The following is a 19,324-nucleotide window of genomic DNA, read 5'->3' as shown; positions in this document are numbered from 1 at the left end:
TGGGATTGCCTTTGTGTGGTGGAGAGAAAGATACAAACAGTTGTTTTGTCTTTCTGAAGGATTTTGTCCTGTCTGTGTAGTATAGTAGAGCTCTTCTCACATCTAAGGTGTGTAAAGCCCTTTCTGCAACAGAGTCTGGTTTTTGGGAAAACACTGGTAACTCTACTGATTGGTTAAGGTGAAACGGAGTAATCACTTTTGGCAGGAATTTAGGATTGGGTCTAAGAACGACTTTATTAGGATGTATTTGAAAAAATGGTTCTTCTATTGTGAATGCATGTATTTCACTAACTCTTCTGAGAGAGGTGATGGCAACAAGGAAAGCAGTTTTCCATGTTAGGAATTGCAGTTCACACTTATGTAACGGCTCAAAAGGGGTTCCCATGAGTCTTGTGAGGACCACATTTAGGTTCCATACTGGAGCAGGTGGTAACCTAGGTGGGATTATTCTCTTTAATCCTTCCATAAATGCTTTTATTGCAGGTACTCTAAAGAGAGATAGATGTTGTCTATAAAATAAATACGCTGCAATTGCTGCTAGATGCAGGCGTATGGAAGGATAAGCCAAATTGGACCTTTGTAGGTGTAGAAGGTAGCAAATAATATTTTGGATGGAAACATCCAGTGGATCAATGTAATTATTGTTACAATATATTGCAAATCTTTTCCACTTAGCCGCATAGCATGCTCCGGTAGTGGGTCTCCTAGCTTCTTTAATTATGTTCATACAGTCTTGAGGTAGGTTTAAGTAACCGAACTCTAAGACTTCAGGAGCCAGATCGCCAAATTCAGTTGGCTTGGTTCTGGGTGTCTTATTTCTCCATGGTTCTGTGTTAACAGGGATGGTGTGAGCCGTAATTTCTGATGTGGAACCAGTGAGAGATCTAGTAGCGTGGTGAACCAAGGCTGACGTGCCCATGTGGGGGCCACTAGTATTAGTTTGAGAGACTGTTGTCTGAGCTTGCGTACTACTAGTGGAATGAGTGGGAGAGACGGAAAAGCGTACGCAAATCTGCCTGACCACTTCATCCATATTGCATTCCCCTCCGACCGTGGGTATGGAAACCTGGCGGCGAAGGTTAGGCATTTTGCATTCTCGTGGGTGGCAAACAGATCTATCTGTGGATGCCCCCACATTTGGAAGAATGGTTGAAGAACTTGTGGGTGAAACTCCCATTCGTGAATCTGTTGTGACTGGCGACTCAACAGATCTGCTATCTGGTTGTGAATTCCTGGAAGGTGTTCTACTGTCAGATGTATGTTTTGAGGGATGGCCCATCTCCAAATGTTCTGTGCAAGCTGGGATAGTTGCAGAGAGTGTCCCCCCCCCTGTTTTTGTATATAATACATGGCTGTCATATTGTCCGTCCGGATTAGGACAGCTTTGTTTTGGATTTGTACTTGAAAAGTTTTGAGTGCTAGGAAAATTGCTAGCAACTCTAATTGGTTGATATGGAACTGTTTCTGTTGATTGTTCCATTGGCCTTGTGTGGTATAATGCAAGAGATGGGCTCCCCATCCTGTGAGGGATGCGTTTGTCGTGAGCACTACCTGTGGAACAGGATCTAGGAACGGCCGTCCCTTTTCCAAGTTTTTGGTGTTCCACCATTGCAGAGAGCGATATGTACGGCTGTCTACCAACACCAGGTCTGTGAGCTGACCTTGAGCCTGATTCCACTGTTGTGCTAGACATTCTTTTAGTGGGCGCATTTGCAGTTTTGCGTGAGAACTATAAAGATGCAAGACGCCATCATCCCTATTAGTTTCATGAACACTCTGGCTTGGAGAGAGTGCTGGCATTGAAAAAGGGAGACTAAGTTCTGAATACTTTGAATCCTGGCTTGACTGGGATACGCTAGAGCTACAGATGTGTTTATAGTAGCTCCTAGATATTGATGAACGTGCGAAGGCTCTAGGTGCGACTTGGTGTAGTTTATCGTAAGCCCTAAGTTGTGCAATGTTTGAATTGTTTGTTTTGTGTGTTGTGCACACTGGTTGTACGATCTTGCTTTTATGAGCCAATCGTCGAGGTAAGGGAAGACATGTATTTGTTGTCTTCTGAGATGTGCTGCTACTACTGCTAAGCACTTTGTAAACACTCGTGGTGCTGTTGTGACCCCGAATGGAAGGACTTTGAACTGATAGTGTTGTCCTTGTATGACAAACCTTAAATACTGCCTGTGCGCAGGATGTATTGGAATGTGAAAGTAGGCGTCCTTTAGGTCTAGTGTGGACAGAAAGTCTCCCTGTTGTAGTAATGGGAGTACTTGTTGTAAAGTGATCATGTGAAAATGATCTGATTGTATGTAGTGGTTGAGGGGCCTGAGATCGAGAATTGGTCTTAATGTCCCGTCCTTTTTCGGAATTAGGAAATACAGGGAGTAAACTCCTGTTCCTTGTTCCTCTAACGGAACTACTTGAATAGCATCTTTTTGTAGAAGTGCTAGAACTTCCTGTTGAAGCAGAGTTATGTGTTCTGCAGACATTGGACGCTGCCTGGGTGGTATTTTTGGGGGGGTTGCTGTGAGTTCCAGGCAGTAGCCATGTTGGATAATTTGTCTTACCCACCTGTCTGTTGTGATGGAGTTCCAGACAGGTAGAACTGTGATAATCTGCCCCCCACAGGAGTGGAATGCTGTAGGGGAGGCAGAGGGAAGTCACTGTTTAGGAGTGGAAGAGGAGCGGTTGTGGTTATTCCCTCTACCTCTTCCCTTGTTGTTATTGCCTCTGTATCCTCTAAAAAATCCTCTATTAGAGGTTTATGTGTGCGTTTTAAAAGATGATGTTGTGTCTGCGCCGGTCTGCTTGGAGCCTCCTCTAAAAGAGGAGCGGCGAAAAGAGCCTCTAGTTTGGGTGGATTGCAATGCCCCCATAGACTTAGAGGTATCTGTGTCTTTCTTCATATTTTCTAGTGTATTCAGACTACTTCCTGCCCGAACAATTGGTTCTGATTAAAGGGCTGGTTTAGAATGGTAGTTTGTACCTCTGGTTTAAAACCCGAGATGCGTAACCATGCGTGACGCCTGAGAATAACACTAGTGTTAACTGCTCTGGATGCTGTGTCAGCTACATCTAGTGTGTATTTAATTGAGGCATTAGATATTAATTTGCCTTCCTGTAAAAGCTCTACTGCCAGATCTTTGTGCTGATCTGGTAGGTGTTCCATTAACTTTTCTAGTTGGTCGTAATGAGCCCTGTTGTAGCGTGAGTGTAGGCTTGTGTATTTCCTATGCGCCATATGTTTGTTGCTTGTGCAGCAATTCATTTCCCTGACACATCAATAATCTTGGATTCTTTGTCAGGCGGGGGTGTGTCCCCAGAAGTTTGAGAATTGGCCCTTTTACGTGCATTAGACACTACCAAGGAGTCTAATGGCAGATGACCCTTAATGTATACTGGATCAGCTGTTGCTGGTCTATACTTTGTCACTATTCTAGGATTTAGCACCCTACACCGTACTGGATCTTTAAAAATCTCTGGAGCATGTTTAAGGACTCCTTTGATCATTGGTAATATTTGGGTAGACCTTTGTGACTGTTCAAAAGTGTCTAACAAAAAGTCCTCCTCAATGGCATCAGAGTGCATGGGAACCCCATGGTAAAGGGCAGCTCTGTTTAATAAATGATTAAACCCAATACTATCCTCTGTAGGGGAAGGTTTTGTTGGGTAGTACTGAGGATCAGGGATGTCTGATGCATTGTTTGGTGCAAAATTACATGCATCGTCATCCTTGGGATATTCTGTGTTGATATCTTCATCTAAAGGGTATGTATGTGGCTCTGGTACATCATCCCCCCCCACCCAAATCGTACTCCTCGTCAGTGTGGGGTGATGATGCAGGAGAGTTAATAGGAGAAGTTATAGGTTAAATATATGGAGTAATAGGAGAGGAAGAAGGTGAAGGAGAGGAAGGGTGCATTGGAGAAGTTGTACAGTCCTTTTTGGCAGGAACCACAGATGTAAGTGGTGTGTCTGCTGGTCTTTTTTTTATAAGGAATTGCTTCCAAATGTCCAGTTTTTGGATTAATATGGACTTTTTTCTGTCTAGGATCTCGTCTAAACAGCTCTTCCTCTTCTATAATCTTCGGCGTCGATTTTTTCGGTGCCGACAGAGGTTGTCTAGTGTTCTTTGCCTTAGGAGGAGTAATTGAGTCCCGTGGCAATGTTTTCGGTGCCGAAGGTTGTTTAGTCTCATCTGGGGTCTTTGGTACCGATATTGGAGGTTTCGGCGTGGAGACAGGTTTTGCTGGGCCTGTGGCGCCAGAATCTGACTTCCCCTCTTTGTTTTTGGAACCGGAAGGTTTCGGAGTCGAATCTTTCGGTTCCCGTACGGGTTTTGGCTTTGGCACCGATATGTCTTTTGGTACGGGTGTCGAAGTGTCCTTGTCTTTGGGCACCGAAGGGTGTTTTGTTTTCTGTGCCGACGAGTCCTTCGGTATCGAAGGATGTTTCGGTGCCAATGGAGGAGGTATAATTGGCACATGGTGTTTCTTTGGTGCCGAGGCACCGGAAGGCGTATTCTCTTTCCTCGGACCCGGGCCCGAAGGCTGGGCATTAGAGGGTACATTTCGGTCTCGACTGGGCCCCATGGGCGGAGTGCTGACCGTTGCCTTTTGTTTGGGTAGTGTCTGTCATGCAGGGGCAGATGTACTCACGGGTTGTCGAGATGGAATCGAATCGTCCGAATCCTCTGCCCCCGATATGATCTGGAGATCAGGCGAGTCTTCCTCTGCGCCGAGTGGAGCCTCGGAGATATCTTCGATTGGATATTCGTCCTCAGAGACGTCTTCTTCGACGATCTCCTCCTCAAAGATGGCCTCCGGTGCTGGTGCTGATCTCCTCATCTCGTGTCGACGGGCCCTCCGGACCCGGATGGTCTTCTTCGATCGGAAGGAGGCACAGGCTGTGCATGTCGACTCGTCGTGTTCTGGCAAGAGACCGAGGTTGCAAACCTCGTGATGGTCGCTATGAGGGAATTTTGCTCGACATACCGGGCATCTCTTTAATGGAGTTCTGTCCATGAGGCATAGGCCGTACAGCGCAGATAGGCACAACGTCCCGCGTCGACGCACCGGAATGTAGCTGGTGATGTCGAAAAGTCTATTTAAAGTTTCTCGCTTTGAAAATGCAGAAAAGTCTTTTCTAGCCAGAGCGGAAAACTTTCATCTGAACCCAGTGGCGGAAAAAAACAATCTGAGGATGGAGTCGATGACCATGCGCAGTATTTTCCAAGGGAGGAGTCACCTATCTCGTGACTACAAAGACTTTTTCCAAGAAGACAACAACCTGCAATCATCCGAGCCAAACACCAGGTGCCGATCTATTGCTAAGTGTAGGATCTGCAGCTCATATGCCTCGAACATAGCATTTTTCGTTCGAGGCATATGGGCTGCAGACCACACACTGTTGCATAGATTGCACAGCAGTTTCTCCCTTAGCAGCGACCACCCGTATCTGTTGCAGTAGTTTGAAATAACATTTTGAGTACAGCCGGGCCCACACTTGCTTGTTGTTTTGCCTGCACATCTACACAGCAGTGTTTTGTAAATGGGTGCGGTATAGACCATGTAGCTGCTTTGCATATGTCATCTAATGATATATTTCCTAGGAATGCCATAGATGCTCCTAACTTACAGGTAGAAGGAGCCCTTGGGGGGAAAAGATAAAGTGCGTTTTGCAATTTGAATGCACTTAACAATCCACCTTGCAATGCCTGGTCTTGAAATAAGATTGCCCTTATGTGGAGGAGAAAAGCACACAAACAACTGTTTAGTTTTACGAAATGGTTTGGTCCTATCGATGTAGTACAGAAGCGCTCTTTTAACAGCTAAAGTATGTAGCGCTCTTTCAGCAACCATTTGTGGTTGAGGGAAAAATACTGGGTACTCAATAGACTGATTGAGATGGAACGGTGAAATGACTTTTGGCAGAAACTTTGGATTTGTTTTAAGAACTATTTTATTATGGTGTAGTTTTATAAATGGTTCTTGAATTGTTAATGCTTGTATCTCACTTACTCTCCTAAGTGAGGTAACAGCTACTAGAAAAGCGACTTTCCATGTAAGGAATTGTAATTCACACTTTTGTAATGGTTCGAAAGGAGGACCCATAAGTCTGGTGAGAACAATGTTTAAATTCCACACTGGAGATGGTGGTATTCTGGGAGGAATTATTCTTTTAAGTCCTTCCATGAAAGCTTTTATTGCAGTGACTCTAAAGTCAAATGTTGTCTGTTTTGGAGATATGCTGCTATAGCTGCAAGATGTACCCTAATTGAGGAGTACGCTAATTTAGTTCTATGCAGATGTAAAAGGTAACATATGATGTTCTGTATAGAAGCATCCAGAAGGTTGATGTTGTTATTAGAGCAATGCCCAACAAACCGCTTCCACTTTGCTGCATAACATGCTCTAGTTGTAGGTCGTCATGCTTCCTTTATAACATCCATGCATTCATTAGGCAAGTTTAGATATCCAAATTCTAAGACCACAGGAGTCAGATCGCTAGATTGAGCTGAATTGGGTCTGGATGCATAATCTCTCCATGGTTCTGTGTTAGCAGATGTGGGGAGAGTTTTAGTTTGTGATGCGGTACTACTGAGAGCTCTAGTAGCGTGGTGTACCATGGCTGTCTTGCCCACGTTGGTGCTATGAGAATCAACGTTAGAGAATGTTGCTGTAGCTTGCGTATCACTAATGGGATTAGTGGGAGAGGCGGAAAAGCGTGCGCAAATCTGTTCAACCAATTCATCCGTACCGCATTGCCTTTGGACAATGGGTGTGGGTATCTGGCGGCGAAGCTTGGGCATTTGGAATTTTGGTGAGATGCAAACAGATCTATGTCTGGTTGTCCCCACTTTTGAAAGAATGGTTGAAGAACTTGATGATGAAGTTCCCATTCGTGTATCTGTTCTCTTTGACGACTCAACAGATCTGCAACTTGACTGTGAATCCCTGTTAGATGCTCTGCTAACAGGAAAATGTTATGAGGAATAGCCCACCGCCATATGCTCTACGCCAGCTGGGAGAGCTGTAGGGAGTGTGTCCCCCTTTGCTTTTGAATGTAGTACATCGCTGTCATGTTGTCCGTCCGGACTAGTACAGCCTTGTTTGACAGGTAATGCTGAAAAGATTTTAAAGCTAGAAAACTCGCTAGTAACTCCAGAAGATTTATGTGGAGTCGCTTTTGTTGCTTTGTCCATGTACCTTGTACTGTGTGTCTTTGTAAATGCGCTCCCCATCCTGTGAGAGAGAAGTCTCTGGTTAGTATTATTTGTGGAACAGGTTCTCTAAACGGCCGGCCCTTTGAAAGGTTTTTGGTGTTCCACCATTGCAGAGAGCGATATGTCCAGTCGTCTACCACCACCAGATCTGTTATTTGTTGCTGAGCCAGATTCCACTGCTTTGCCAAGCATTCTTGTATGGGGCACATTTGTAGTCTTCCATGTGGGTACTATGGAAATGCAAGATGCCATCATTCCTATTAGTTGCATGAACACTCTACCTGGTAGTGAGTGTTATGGCTGAAATCTTTTGATGAGATGTTGCATATTTTGTATCCTTGTTGGGTTGGGACAAGCTATTGCTTTGCATGAATCTATTGTGGCCCCTAGATACTGCGGAGATAGGGATGGCTGAGGATGTGACTTTTTTTGATTTATTGTAAACCCCAAGTTGTGCAACAAGCATACTGTCTGAAGTGTGTGCTGCACACATTGGCCGTATGACTTGGATTTCATTAACCAGTCGTCTAGGTATGGAAAGACATGAATGTTTTTTCTTCTCAAGTGTGCTGCCACTACAGCTAGACACTTTGTGAACACTCGAGGTGCTGTAGTTACTCCGAAGGGAAGCACTTTAAATTGATAATGCTGACCTTCTAGTACAAACCGTAGGCACTTTCTGTGGGATTGATGAATGGGAATGTGGAAGTAGGCGTCCTTGAGATCTAGTGTGGCAAGGAAGTCGCCTTTCCTTAGTAACGGTAGAACTTGTTGTAGTGTGACCATATGAAAGTGGTCCGATTGTATGTACAGGTTTAACGTCCTTAGATCTAGGAAAGGTCTGAGTGTTTCGTCCCTCTTGGGTATGAGAAAATATAGCGAATACACCCCTGTGTTTTGATGTTGTCTTGGGGCTAATTCTATTGCATTCTTTTGCAGCAGAGATTGTACTTCTTCTCTTAGGAGTATGGGATGTTCTTCTGACATGGGACGCTGTCTGGGTGGTATTGTTGGAGGGGTGGACGTGAGCTCTAGACAATACCCTGACTGAATTATTTGTCTCACCCACCTGTCTGTGGTGATGGAATTCCAGACAGGTAGGAACTGTTGTAGTCTCCCCCGACAGGAGTGGAATGATCGGGAGGGAGTGGAGGGAAGTCACTGTTTAGGAGTGGAGGCAGAGCGGTTGTTGTTGCCTCTGCCCCTACCTCTAGGATTGTTACCCCTATTTCCTCCTCTATAATATCCTCTATTGGTTGAGGATTGGGTGGGTGCCTTGTAGGAAGAAGACGTGGTATCTGTTTGAAAACTCTTGGAGGAGCCTCTATACGAGGAGCGACGAAAGGACCCTCTGGGACTTTGCGTTTGTAAAGCTCCCATGGATTTTGCAGTATCTGTGTCTTTTTTCATTTTTTCTAAGGCATTATCAACTGTGGGATCAAACAGGTGTTGCTGGTCAAAGGGTTGATTGAGTATGCTGGCTTGTACCTCTGGTTTGAAACCAGAAATGCTTAACCAAGCATGTTTTCATAAAAGCACACCTGTGTTTACTGTTCTTGAGGCTGTGTCTGCAGTATCTAAAGCACATCGTATTGAGGTATTACCAATGACTTTACCTTCTTTTATTATATCAGCAGCTCTGTTTCGATACTTATCTGGCAGATGTTGCATGAGTGATTCTAGCTCATCGTAGTGGGCACGATCCTATCTTGCTAATGACGCTTGTGTATTAGCAATCCTCCAGACATTGGCTGCTTGTGAGATGGTGCGCTCTCCAGAAGCATCTAAAAGCTTAGACTCTTTATCAGAGGATGGAGCATCCCCTGTTGTCCGTGAGTTTGCTCTTTTTCTGGCATTTGAAACTACTAACGAGTCTAATGGCAACTGGCCCTTGATGTATGCTGGGTCAGATGGAGCTGCTTTATATTTCTTTCTAACCTTGGCTTAATTACTCTTGCCCTAACAGGGTCTTTGAACACTTCTGGTGCATGTTTTACTACTCCTTTAAGTATTGGTAACATGGTTGTTGTTTTGTGTGATGGAAGCAATGTGTCCATGAGAAAATCTTTCTCTACTGGATCAGTGTGCATATCTACACCATGAAATGAGTCTGCCCTATGAATAAGTTGTGCAAACCCTATTGTGTCATCTGGAGGAGATGGCCTAGAGGGTATGTCTCATCTTGTGGAAGATCTGGAGCATCTGGTGCGTTATAATCTTCCCAGGGATCATCTGATGGCCCAGTAATATCATATGGTTGATAATCTTGTATCCCCTCTGAATAATTGTGATCATCACCGTCATCATCATCTGCTGGTACAAAGCTGTGCGTGGAAGATGGTGAGCGTGAAGGGGAAACTTGAATGTGTTCTGTCTCAGGTTCTGGAGAAGGCATTCTCATTGGAGAAGTCTGAGCATGTTTTTTAAGAGGAACTGGAGGTAACCTGGGAGGGTCCAGTTTCCTTTTCTCAGGCAGTGTAGTGATATGTACAGTTTTCGGATTGATAAGAAGAGTCTTTTGTCGTGCATCTGGTTTAAAAGCTCTTCTTTAGAAATATCCTTCTTCGGCACCGACTTATCTTGGTGTTTAGAAGGTTTAACATTGCCTTCGGCGTAGGTTTAGGTTTAGGCTCCGAAGGTTTAACGGTAGGATCCTTTTTGGTAGAATCAGATTTTTTCGGATCCAGAATCTTCCGTCTCGGATCGACAGATTTAGGCGCCGATGTGTGTTTCGATGCCGAACTTGGTTTCGGATCAACTTTTCTTGGTACCGAAGTTTGTTTCGGGTAGATAATTTTCAGTATGGAGATGGCCTTCGGCTTTACCGATCTCGGCACCGAGGGTTGTCTGGGTGCAAAATTATTTTTGGTTTATTGAGAATGATAGGATGACTCGAGCCCGAGCCGCCTAGAGGCTTTTTGATGTTCTTCATCTCGGCAATCTCGGCTCTCGTGCTCTGGGGACAAGCACAGATTGCACACCTCATGTAGGTCAGTGTGGGGGAATTTTGTCCACACTTGCATTTCTTGAAAGATGTCTTTTCCATTAGCTAGAGGCCTCGTGGCGCAATGAATGTCAGCAGCCCTACATGCCAAGAACAGATGCATACTGGTAAGCAGCATATTCCGTTCGAGGCATGTGGGCTGCTGAATTCATATCTGTGCATAGTTGTATAGTAGTATCTCCTCTAGCGGTGGCTGCCTGTGCCAGCTGCCGCAGTTTGAAAAAGAGTTTTAAGGACAGCTTGGCCTACAGCAGCTTGCTGCTTTGCTTGTACGTCTACACAGTAGTGTTTTGTGAAAGTGTGTATGGTAGTCCATGTGGCTGCTCTACATATGTCTTCAAGAGGAATATTCCCTAGGAAAGCCATGGATGCCCCCATTTTTCGCGTAGAGTGTGCTCTCGGGGGGACAGTTAAAGTGCATTTGGCTTCTTGATAACATATTTGAATGCAGTTAACTATCCATCTGGCTATTCCTGACTTTGATATTAGATTCCCCTTTATGTTGTGGTGAAAAAGCAACAAATAATTGCTTTATTTTCCTAAATGATTTCGTTCTGTCCACATAGTAAAGCAGAGCTCTTTACATCTAGTGTGTGTAGGGCTCTCTCGGCTACTGACTGTGGATTTTGGAAGAACAGTGGCAGATCTATTGATTGGTTAATATGGAAGTTGGATATGACCTTTGGCATAAACTTAGGGTTTGTTCTAAGAACCACCCTGTTAGCATGTACTTGCATGAAGGGTTCCTGAATTGTTAATGCTTGTAACGCGCTAACTACCTGAGTGAGGTAATGGCAATTAGGAATGCCACCTTCCACGTTGGGAATTGCAGTTCGCATGAGTGTAGAGGTTCGAAAGGAGGTCCCATAAGTCTGGTAAGTATTATGTTTAGATTCCAGACTGGGGAAGGTGGGTGTCTTGGAGGGATCACTCTTTTAAGACCCTCCATAAAAGCTTTTATTGCTGGTACTCTAAACAGTGAAAGGTGTTGCCTGTTTTGAAGGTATGCTGCTATAGCCGCTAGTTGTAGTCTTATGGAAGAGTACGCTAGGTTGCATCTTTGAAGATGCAGCAGGTAACATATAATGTTCTGTATGGAAGCATCTAAAGGGTTGATTTGGTTATTGTTGCAGTAAATAACAAATCTCTTCCATTTAGCTGCATAGCACGCTCTTGTAGTTGGCCTTCTTGCCTCCTTAATGATGTTCATGCAGTCTGGAGGTAAGTTAAGGTATCCGAACTCTAAGACTTCAGGAGCCAGATCGCTAGGTTCATCTGATTGGGATCTGGGTGCCTGATTTCTCCATGGTTCTGAGTTAGAAGATGGGGTGTGAGGCGCAGCCTTTGATGAGGAACTACTAAAAGTTCCAGGAACCTTGTGTACCATGGCTGTCTCACCCATGTGGGAGCCACTAGGATTAGTGTGAGTGACTGTTGCCGCAGTTTGCGTGCCACCAGCGGAATCAGTGGTGCTGGAGGAAAAGCGAAAGCAAATCTGCCTGACCAGTTCATCCATATCGCATTGCCTTGTGACAACGGATGTGGGAACCTGGCGGCAAAGTACTGGCATTTTGAGTTTTCGTTTGTGGCAAACAGGTCTCTATTTCTGGGTGCCCCCACTGCCTGAAGAATGGTTGGAGAACTTGGGGGTGAATCTCCCATTCGTGTAGTTGCTGGCTGGGTCTGCTGAGCAGGTCTGCAATCTGATTGTCTTTCCCCGGAAGGTGTTCTGCCAGGAGAAAGATATCTTTTGGAATTGCCCACATCCATATGCTCTGTGCTAAGTGGGACAGTTGTGAAGAGTGTGTTCCTCCCTGTTTCTGGATATAGTACATTGCTGTCATGTTGTCCGTCCGGATCAAGACAGTCTTGCTGTACAAGTATTTCTGGAATGCTTTCAGGGCTAGGAATATCGCTAGCAACTCTAGTTGGCTGAGATGCAGTTTCTTTTGTTTGTTTGTCCAGAGCCCTTGTATTGTGTAGTGAAGGAGGTGGGCTCCCCAGCCTGTCAGTGATGCGTTCGCTGTGAGTACTAGTTGTGGAATCTGCTCTTGGAACAGTCGCCCCTTGGAAAGGTTTTGCGGGTTCCACCACTGCAGAGAGTTGTGAGCGCGACTGTCTACCAACACTAGGTCTTTTAGTTGTCCTTGAGCCTGGTTCCACTGCCGTGCTAGGCATTCCTGTAATGGGCGCATTTGAAGTCTGGCATGGGGGACAATGAATATGCAGGAGGCCATCATGCCTATGAGTTGTATGAAGACTCGAGCTGGCAGAGAGTGCTGTGGCATAAATTTGCGAATGCGCATCTGCATGCTGGCTATCCTCGCTGAGTTTGGGTATGCCTTTGCCACTGAGGTATCTATAGTCACTCCCAGATATTGTTGTATGTGGGATGGTTGTAGGTGCGATTTTGGGTAGCTTATGGAATCCCCTAGGTTGTGTAGCAGCTGGAGTGTTTGAGACGTGTCTCTTGCACACTGTTGGTACGATTTTGCTTGTATGAACCAATCGTCTAGGTAAGGGAACACATGGATGTGTTGCCTCCTGATAATTTGTCTCACCCACCTGTCCGTGGTAATTGCGTTCCAGACAGGTAGGAATTGTTGGAGTCTGCCTCCGACCGGTGTTAGGTGGTCTGGAGGTAGCGTAATGAAGTCTCTGTTTTGTGGCAGTGGAGGCTCTGGTGTTGTTGCCTCCACGTCCTCTTCCCTTATTATTGTTGCCCCTATAACCTCCTCTGTTGGAGTTCTTGTTAAAGGAACCTTGGGTGTTGCCTTTGAATGTAGTTGAGGTCTGTGAAGTATTGCCTCGTGTAGCTGCTCTGTACGAGGAGCGTCGAAAGGAACCTCGGTGTTGCTGAAACTGCCATGCACCCATTGATTTCGCAGTTTCTGTGTCTTTCTTAATTTTATCTAAAATGGTGTCGACTGCAGGGCCAAAAACGAAGTCTTGATTGACTGGCTGATTAAGGATGGTGGACTGCACCTCTTTCTTAAAGCCGGAAATACGCAGCCATGCATGTCGTCGTAATAAAACGCTAGTGTTAATAGACCTGGCTGCGGTGTCGACTGCGTCTAGCGCACATTTGATGGAGGCGTTGGTAATAAATTTTCCCTCTTGTATGAGGTCATCAGCTTGGGCTTTAAAAGACTCAGGTAGGTGTTGCATTAAGCTTTCAAGATGGTCATAGTTTGCCCTGTCGTACCGAGCTAGCAGAGCTTGTGTGTTGGCAATCCTCCATGAATTGGAGGCCTGTGCTGCTACCCTTTTACCTGAGGCTTCTAGTATCTTTGATTCCTTATCGGGGGAGGGGCTTCCCCTGTTGTCTGTGAGTTGGCCCTTTTGCGTGCATTAGCTACCACTAGTGAGTCTAATGGTAACTGCCCCTCTGATGTAGGGAGGGTATGTAGGGGCTGCTCTATACTTCTTAATCCTGGGATTGATTACGCGTGCCCTGGCTGTATCTTTAAATATGTCAGGTGCGTGTTTTAACACTCCTTTTAACATAGGAAGTGTTCTGACGCTTTTCTCTGAAGTAGGGAAGGTGTCAAATAAGAAGTCTTCCTCTACAGGGTCATTATGCATGTCTACGTTGTGGTACTGCGCTGCCCTGTCTATTAGTTGGTTGAAGACAATGGTGTTGTCAGTAGGTGACAGCTTGGTCGGATAAGAGGAGAAGTCAGGGATGGGATGGGGGTTATAAGAGTCAGTTGGCTCCTCCCATGGTTCATTTTGTGGCTCAGAATCCTGTGGATAATCATAATCAGGCTGTGGATCCTCCCCTGTGTTCCCCTCATTGTCCCCATGGTGAGAAAGAGAGTAGGGAGGAAAAGGAGTAGTAGGCATAATGAGATAGAAGGGAATGAAGGGTCTAGATGGAGAAGTCCCAAAGTCTTTCTTTTTCAGTGGAATATGGGAATGAGAATCAGTGTCCAGTGGCCTCTTCTTCCTGTGCAGGATGGTTACTTTACCAGTCTCTGGATTAATATATATTTTTGCCTGGTCGTCTGATGGATCAGGATGGAAGAGTTCTTCCTCAACTGTCCTTGGTTGTGTGTTTGACTTTTTTGGCTTTGGATCGATAACACCTTCTGTTTCGATGACTTTTGGTGCCTTATTGCTCTTCTTCGGCACGGGCCCTGTCTTCGGGTCGACCGGGTCTTTTGGTTCGACACGTTTGTTGTGCTCGTCGGATTTCTTTGGTTGACTGTCTTTTTCCAAGTCGATGGCTTTCGGTTCGATAGCCTTCTCCGGCCGGATTATAGGCTTCGATGCGGCACCCTTTCCGTCTGCGACCTTCTTCGGTTTGACGACTTTCGGCACAGCCGGCTGTTTTGGCTCGACGACTTTCTTTGTGTCGGCGCTTTTCGGCTTGGCGTCTTTCTTTGGCTCGATGGCATCTTTGGGGTCGGCGCCCTTCGGCTCGACGGCCTTTTTCGGCTCGACAGTTTTATTTGGGTCGACGCCTTTAGGATGTATGGTTTTCTACGGGTCGACGCCCTTCGGCTCGACAACCTTTTTGGGCTCTGGAACCTTCTTTGGGCTCACGGTACTTGGCCCTGGGGTCTCTGAAGGCTTAGGTTTCGGTTTCGGAGCGGAGCTGTCGAATGTTTTTTTGGATCTTGGCTAAGGCCTTTTGGCGATGCCTTGACCGGAGCCTTTGGTAACGGGGTAATTGGTGTCGGGGGCAGTGTACTCACGATTTGCCCCGGTGGGATCTCGTCATCGGAGTCCGAATAGTCCTCGGCGGTGACGATTTCTAGGTCCGAATCGGGAGCTTCTGGAAGTTCTTGGTCATCATCGAAGATGTTGTCCGGTTCCGGTGCCTGTCGCTGCATCTCTTGCCTAGCAGCCCGTCGAATCCGAATGGTTTTCTTCCACCGGAACTGGGCACAGGCTGGACAGGTTTCTTCCTTATGGTCTGGAGAAAGGCACTTGTTGCATACTGAGTGCTTGTTAGTATGCGGGAACTTTGAGTGGTATTGTGGGCACCTTTTGAACGGGCTCCTTTCCATCGACAGCAGGCCCACGTGGCGTCGAAAAGGCCCAACGGCCCGCGTAGACGACTGGTTCGAGATGGAAAGCTTGATCGAGTGAAGAAGTACCGAGCGAGAACAATACCGTCGAAGTCGAAGGCCTTTTGGCCTTTATAAAAGTTTTGTTTCGATTCCGAAGTTGGAGTGTAGGAATAACATCCGAACCCAATGGCGGAAAAAAACAATCTGAGGATGGAGAAGATGCCCATGCGCGCTGTAGTCCAGGGGAGGAGTCACCTATCTCGTGATACTTCAAAGACTCCTCCAGGACAACAAGGTGCAATCATCCGGACCCAACACTAGGCGGCGATCAATGCACAGATATGAATTCAGCAGCCCACATGCCTCGAACACATGTATTCTTGCTGCTGCGCTTAGGTGAAGAACCCCAACTGTTAGCCTTTAAGATATAGGGGTGCATACTTTAAGGTCAGTAGGAGATGCTCAGTCAGGGCCATGTGTCACTAAGGCAGGTGTACCCTGGTTTAATGCTTGTTGAGGTAATGGAGGTGGGTCGCTACTGGGATGGTGCCAGTGCGCAGGGCCCTCGCTCCAGGTTATGTTCAACTAATTTCATTGGGAGAAGATGATGTGCATACATGGGAGTGGTGGTACTAGAACCCACCCCCCCTTTGGGAGGGGTGGAGCTGTTATGCAATGTCCCAAAGTAATTCCAACAGCTTCTGTATATTTGTAAATTGGTGCATAGTATTGATTAGAGTGCGTATTTAATAAATGTACTCCTACTTTTATAAAGCAAAGTACAGACTGGACAATCAATTATTGAGTGTTATTTCTGCGCACTTGCAAATGGCGATTACTAGCCCACACCACCTCCCTTGAGTAAGCCTCAGACTGCTCTGCAACACTACCCTCTGAGAGCCCCTATTAGGTGGGCACTGTAGGGTTCCCATGGATTTTGCCACGTCTGTGTCCATTTTCATCTTTTCTAAACAAGTGTAAACAGGACCAAAGAGATGCTCCTTATCAAAGGGTGCATTTAAAATAGAAGCCTGTACTTTGGGTTTAAACCCTGAAATCCCAAGTCAGCGGTGTCTTCTTAGCAAAACACTGGTGTTAATTGCACAAGCGGCAGTGCCAGCGGCATCTAAAGCACATCTAATAGATGCGTTGGAAATTAGCTTCCCTTCCTGAACTAGGTTGTGTGCCTTCGAATTATGTTCATCAGGTGGACATTGGAACAATTGCTCCGACTCGTCGTAGTGCGCTCTGTCATACCTGGCTAAGAGAGCCTTGGTATGGGCAATACGCTGGTGATCGGCTGCCTGCGCAGCTACTCTTTTCCCAGAGGCATCTATTAATTTAGATTCCTTGTCTGGAGGAGGGGAAGCCCCAGATGCTTGTGGGTTTTCCCATGTACGGGCATTAGAAACCACTAACAAATCTAAGGGTAATTGACCTTTGATGTAAACTGGATCCAATGGTACAGTTTTATACTTTTTTTCTACCCTTGGTGCAAGGATTAGTGAGCGAACCTGTTCTTTAGAGAGGTCGTCCGCGTTTCTAAGCATACCCTTAAGCACAGGCTGTGCATGAGTGGATCATTGGGAAGAGCTCAGTGTTTCAAAGAGAAAATCCTCCTCGAAGTAAGTCTTTATGAAGCAGAAGTCTATGATATTCAGTTGCCCTAATTATTAGTTCTATATACCCTACATTATCATCTGGTGGAGAGGGCTTTGTAGGGTATAGGTTTGGATCATTATCAGTGTTTGGATCTGTGTTCCAATCAGTCCATGGATCAGGACTATCGTCATCTACTGGCCTCATCATCCTGGTTATCAGGTGTTTGCGGTGGTGAATTTGTGGGTGTTATGAACAAATTGGGGTTTAGTGGGGAAGGAGGTGATAGAAGAGGAGGAGAAGGATTGGTGCCAACGTTCTTCCTCTTAAGAGGAATGTGGTAAGCATCCTCCGTTTTGATGGCAATTTGGCGTGTATATGTCCAGTTTTGAAATTGATCACCAGTTCTTTTTGTTTCGGGTCTGGGTTTGAAGGCGGGCCGTCAAAGTGATCCTCCTTTGATAGAGTAGGAGCAGTTTTATCTTTCGGTGCCAATATTTTTGAAGCCGAGATTTTCGGTGCCGAAGTCTTTGGATCCGAAGAGTGTTTCAGTACCGGTACCAAAGGAGTAGGCTCCGAAACATGTTTAGTTTTCAAAGCAGATTGTTTCGGCTTAGCGCCCGAATGTAGCCAAATCCATCCCAAGCCGGAAGGCTTCGATATTTTTTTTCAGTGCCGGGCCCGAAGTCGGGGCGTGTGAAACTTGATCTCGGTGCCGACCTTGGCCCAAAGGCAGAGGAGGAACTGGAGCCTTTTTCTTGGGCAGAGGTGTAGCTTGGGGCAGGGGAGGATCAGTACTCACAGTTCGCAGACCCTGCGGAAGCTCCTCATCCATGCCAGAGTCTGCTTCTGACACGGATATCAGCTCCTCTTCTTCCTCGGCTTCTTGCATGTCCACGACGTCTGGTTCGGAGTCTTCTGAAGAGATCCAGAATGGTGTGTTGTTGCATTACTTGGCGTCCAGCCCGACAGTCACAGAGCGTTTTCTTGGATCAAAAGGATTTGCACGTGTCGCAGTCCTGTTCGTTGTACTCCCAGGAGAGGCACAAGTTGCAGATATCGTGCGAGTCGGTGCGCAGGTAGTTGGCATGACATGGAGGGTAGAATTTTAATGGAATCAGTTCCATCGACTGCGAGGTAGCTTAACGCGGCTAAGCCCAACGGACTTCCACAAAGTTTTCGATCAAAAGAGTTTTTTCTGAACCAATACGATATGAGGAGAATGGGAAACCTGATCGAATAAAAATACAGTTGAGGGTAAGTGGATTGCGCACCGAGAGGAACCCGAGAAACGGTGTTGAACCAAAGCGCAGCAATTTATGTCCAAACCCGATGGTGGATAAACAAAAAATCTAACATTCGAATCAATGCCCATGCGCACTAACACCGAAAGGAGGAGTCACCTACCTTGTGCCTGGGAAGACTTCTTTGAAGAAAAACAAAGTGCAAACATCCAGACCCAAAACTAGATGGCAAGAACTTGCAAACCATGTGATCTACAGCTCACATATGTCGAAAATACATTTATATACTCAACATCAAATTGTGATTTGCCTAATCTATTTTGCTTCAAAAAATACTTTGGAGGGTTGTGTCCAAACAAAATTATCAAGCTTAAAACACACAGTAGCAGGTTCCAGCATCCTGGAAAATGCAAGGAACCTGCTGGTTTCTGGAGACTGTAAAGGTGTACAGGAGCAGCCTGTATGACATAATGAACACAACAGATGGACCATGTTTGGAGCATGGATGTGTGGCCCAGAGAAGGCAATGTGCAGAGCACAAGCTTGACGTGTGCACATTCAAGAGGACACGCTGGGAGCAAGCTAGGTGTTCTCCCAGTCAGGAGGAGACCCGAGCATGCTGCCTGTGTGCACAGGTACAAAGGCTTGTAGGAAACACTATGTGTACACATAAGAGGAAGAACAGATCAGACTCACATTGAGCGAGGATGAGGCGGCCACCCTGCCAGCTGCGACGATGAAGTCAATGATGAGGATGGTGGCTCCAGGCAGACCCAGCGAGAAGAACTGAGGCGAGCAGTGCTTGATGATTGTGTTCACAATATCCTGAGGAAAGACGAGAACAGGAGCAGAACATCAGATGTGCACGGTCAAGGGTTTTAAGGGACCTGAGGGTGTGATACACAGGACAGAGGAAGCAGACTTGCAATGCCCGAGCTGTAACTAAATGCATCATGAGGGCATTGGAAGCACTAGCAGCTTGTGGCAAAATAAGCTGCACAGAAGGCCCACCGCTGGGCAGGCACCACGCTGCGTGATACCACTTTAGGCCTTTGTGAGGCGTTAATTGGTTACTGTGCAGCAAGATATACCTGGTCAGTGTGCAGCAGTGTGCGATGTCGGCCACGTTCTGCTCAGGTCGTACCTGGTCAGTGTGCAGCAGTGTGTGATGTCGGCTACGGTCTGCTCAGGTCGTACCTGGTCAGTGTGCAGCAGTGTGGGATGTCGGCTATGATCT

General features: G+C 46.1%; 1 protein-coding gene across 9 annotated transcripts in view; it reads right to left on the bottom strand.

Moving 5' to 3' along the window:
• Positions 1-19,324, bottom strand: part of RALGAPA1 (Ral GTPase activating protein catalytic subunit alpha 1) — a 775,068-nt gene that overhangs the window by 434,004 nt on the left and 321,740 nt on the right. For all 9 annotated transcript variants that reach the window (XM_086936929.1, XM_086936922.1, XM_086936927.1 and 6 more), the window contains one exon: positions 18,784-18,912. In XM_086936929.1, coding sequence (XP_086793055.1) covers positions 18,784-18,912 — 129 coding nt within the window. The remainder of the gene's footprint in view (positions 1-18,783; positions 18,913-19,324) is intronic.

The sequence above is a fragment of the Lissotriton vulgaris genome, chromosome 9, assembly GCF_964263255.1.
Source record: "Lissotriton vulgaris chromosome 9, aLisVul1.2, whole genome shotgun sequence".
Classification (NCBI taxonomy): Eukaryota; Metazoa; Chordata; class Amphibia; order Caudata; family Salamandridae; genus Lissotriton; species Lissotriton vulgaris.
Note: the sequence above shows the minus strand (reverse complement) of the source record. Positions and strands in the feature narration are given on the sequence as shown.